The sequence below is a fragment of the Limulus polyphemus genome, unplaced genomic scaffold (genome assembly GCF_000517525.1).
Source record: "Limulus polyphemus unplaced genomic scaffold, Limulus_polyphemus-2.1.2 Scaffold9179, whole genome shotgun sequence".
NCBI classification, from domain to species: domain Eukaryota; kingdom Metazoa; phylum Arthropoda; class Merostomata; order Xiphosura; family Limulidae; genus Limulus; species Limulus polyphemus.
In genome coordinates, this window is record NW_013674789.1 from 14,831 (window position 1) to 18,234 (window position 3,404).

General features: G+C 32.8%; 1 protein-coding gene across 1 annotated transcript in view; it reads right to left on the reverse strand.

The window, feature by feature from the left end:
- Positions 1-3,404, reverse strand: part of LOC106475794 (glutamyl-tRNA(Gln) amidotransferase subunit B, mitochondrial-like) — a 17,804-nt gene that overhangs the window by 8,123 nt on the left and 6,277 nt on the right. Inside the window, exon 5 of the mRNA XM_022379827.1 lies at positions 1,484-1,606. Within this exon, the coding sequence (XP_022235535.1) occupies positions 1,484-1,606 (123 nt within the window). The remainder of the gene's footprint in view (positions 1-1,483; positions 1,607-3,404) is intronic.

Here is a 3,404-nt window from a genome sequence, read left to right on the forward strand (position 1 = left end):
ATCACTGTATCACTCTACCTAATTTCATCACTAGTATTCACTCTACCTAATTCCATCACTGGTATTCACTCTACCTAATTCCATCACTGGTATTCACTCTACCTAATTTCATCACTAGTATTCACTCTACTTAGTATCATCACTAGTATTCACTCTACCTAATTTCATCACTAGTATTCACTCTACCTAATTTCATCACTAGTATTCACTCTACTTAGTATCATCACTAGTATTCACTCTACCTAATTCCATCACTGGTATTCACTCTACTTAGTATCATCACTAGTATTCACTCTACCTAATTCCATCACTGGTATTCACTCTACCTAATTTCATCACTAGTATTCACTCTACCTAATTCCATCACTGGTATTCACTCTACCTAATTCCATCACTGGTATTCACTCTACCTAATTCCATCACTGGTATTCACTCTACCTAATTTCATCACTAGTATTCACTCTACTTAGTATCATCACTAGTATTCACTCTACCTAATTTCATCACTAGTATTCACTCTACCTAATTTCATCACTAGTATTCACTCTACTTAGTATCATCACTAGTATTCACTCTACCTAATTCCATCACTGGTATTCACTCTACCTAATTTCATCACTAGTATTCACTCTACCTAATTTCATCCTTAGTATTCACTCTACCTAATTTCATCACTAGTATTCACTCTACTTAGTATCATCACTAGTATTCACTCTACCTAATTTCATCACTACTATAATAACTAAACAAGTTCAAGCTACTGTACTAGCCGTGTTCACATGTTCATATCATAACTAAACAAACTTAAAGCTACTGCACTAGCAGTGTTCACATGTTCATATGATAACTGAACAAAGATCAAGCTACTGTACTAGCCGTGTTCACATGTTCATATCATAACTAAACAAACTTAAAGCTACTGCACTAGCAGTGTTCACATGTTCATATAATAACTGAACAAAGATCAAGCTACTGTACTACTAGTGCTCGCACGTTTGAAAGAATCATAACATAGCCATCACCCAATGCAATTTGAACTTTTAAAATTTCAAATCTAAGTCACATGTAAGAATAAAAAAACCTTTCATTTTACTTGTACGTTATAAACAAATCCTAGACAACAAACCTTCCATTTTACTTGTACATTATAAACAAATCCTAGACAAACCTTCCATTTTACTTGTACATTATAAACAAATCCTAAACAACAAACCTTCCATTTTACTTGTACATTATAAACGTTTATAATGTACAAGTAAAATGGAAGGTTTGTTGTTTAAGATTTGTTTATAATGTACAAGTAAAATGGAAGGTTTGTTGTCTAGGATTTAAATCCCAAACAACAAACCTTCCATTTTACTTGTACATTATAAACAAATCCTAGACAACAAACCTTTCATTTTACTTGTACATTATAAACAAATCCCAAACAACAAACCTTCCATTTTACTTGTACATTATAAACAAATCCTAGACAACAAACCTTCCATTTTACTTGTACAAGTTCCAAGTCTTTTAAAAATTAACTGCAATTCTTTTACAAGAGCTGCTGCTTCTTCTCCATCTTTTAATGTTGCCTCAAAAACCAACTCCATCAAAGGAACACCTGGTGAGTGAAAACAAAATCACAGAAACAATAAATTACACAAGGATTAACTACAAGGCAACATTTTATGGATTTCTAACTATTCTCAAAGCTTCATGTTTACTCCTTCATGCTATGAGCTACCCAATGCCTTATGATTCCACATAAAACTCAGTGTAGTTTGTAATCAATAATGGTGCTTCACCTGCCTTAGGATTCCACACTGGTCTTGCTTTTACCATGTAGATTTCACAAATAGGAAACATACAATTCTCTAATACCCGACACCTACCGTATCCAGTTCTGACACTTAATGCACCCAATTCTCTGATATCTGACACCTAATGTATCCAGTTCTCTAATACCTGACATCTAATGTATCCAGTTCTCTAATATCTGACACCTAATGTTACTGACATCTCCTTATTTCTTCCTTCTCAAAGTAGAAATACTCACTGACCTGCATGAATCTTAGTAAATAATTGCTAAATAGTTTTAAAACAAGAGGGAATCCTCAATAGCCTTGGCACTTCAAATTCTTTTAAACAGGATTAGAGAAAATTATTCTATGAGACTTTTTTGTTTTCCTTTTTATTAGCTATATTTTTGTGTGTTGGCAATACCAAGTGTGAGGCATGCATATACCCGATTCAATTTTATTACTCATCAGGATCTCTACCATCCTACCCTCAAATTTAAATTCCTTTAGGCAGGATTAGAGTAAATTAATCTAAGAGACCTTGGGTATGGTCAAATATATAAATCAAAAGGGTTTCACCTCCCGAGTCCAAAACAGTAATTGGATCTCAAATCGGGCAAGAGATGATGGAGCTAGTTATATTTGTTTGAAAGGTACAGAAGGTTACTTGTATAACAAAACAGTGACTTTCAACAAACTTTGAAATTACACAACTTAAAAATTCAAACAAATTATATTATTATTAGCCACGGCTCATAGAACAGCTCTGAGTTTTGTTTTTTCAAGTATAAACTTTTAGCTATGATACAAAAACATCTAAACAAACTATAAAAAATTTCCAGATTTGTGGTTTGTTCTAAGTCTCCTAAACATCTCTCTTAATTCCATTGTTCTTCTCTGCAGGAGCTCCACCTAATCACTTTTTCACAGAACCACTTTATTTACCCTACATTGTCATAAATAGTTTGATCTTCTCTACCCAATGGTACTTGTAGCTATTTTCAAAAGTTGAGTTTCATTAGTGATTCTTCACATCACATGCTGGGATATCAGAGAAAAAGGAAAAACACATGCACAAAAAACCTTTGAAGTAATATTTTTATAATTTCTTAGCAAATACAAGCCTGTTTTCTTTACAGGTGAGGCTCTTTGAACAATGAAGGAATGTTTTGTGCAATTTACAATAAATGTTATAAAATGACAAAGTATTGATTCTAAAATATTTTTAAGTAAACAGTTGTTGAAGTAGGGTTAGAATTATTATTTTTTACTTAAATTTTGAAATTATATGATGGCAGCTGAAAATTGTTCACCAATCCAGGGTTAGGAGATATCCATTTTTATGACAGTTTAACATATGCCCTGGGCAACAACTTGGTTGAAGTCATCCATTTTTACAATAGATTACACTGATTAGTGTTCAGTGTGTCATTTTATCTGGAATCTGTGTACTAACCCTAACATCATCACTAATTACACAAATTCTAGACAACATGACATACTCCACAATAATCACAGTGAAGTTTACTAACCCTAACATCATCACTAATTACACAAATTCTAGACAACATGACATACTCAGCAATAATCACAGTGAAGTTTACTAACCCTAACATCATC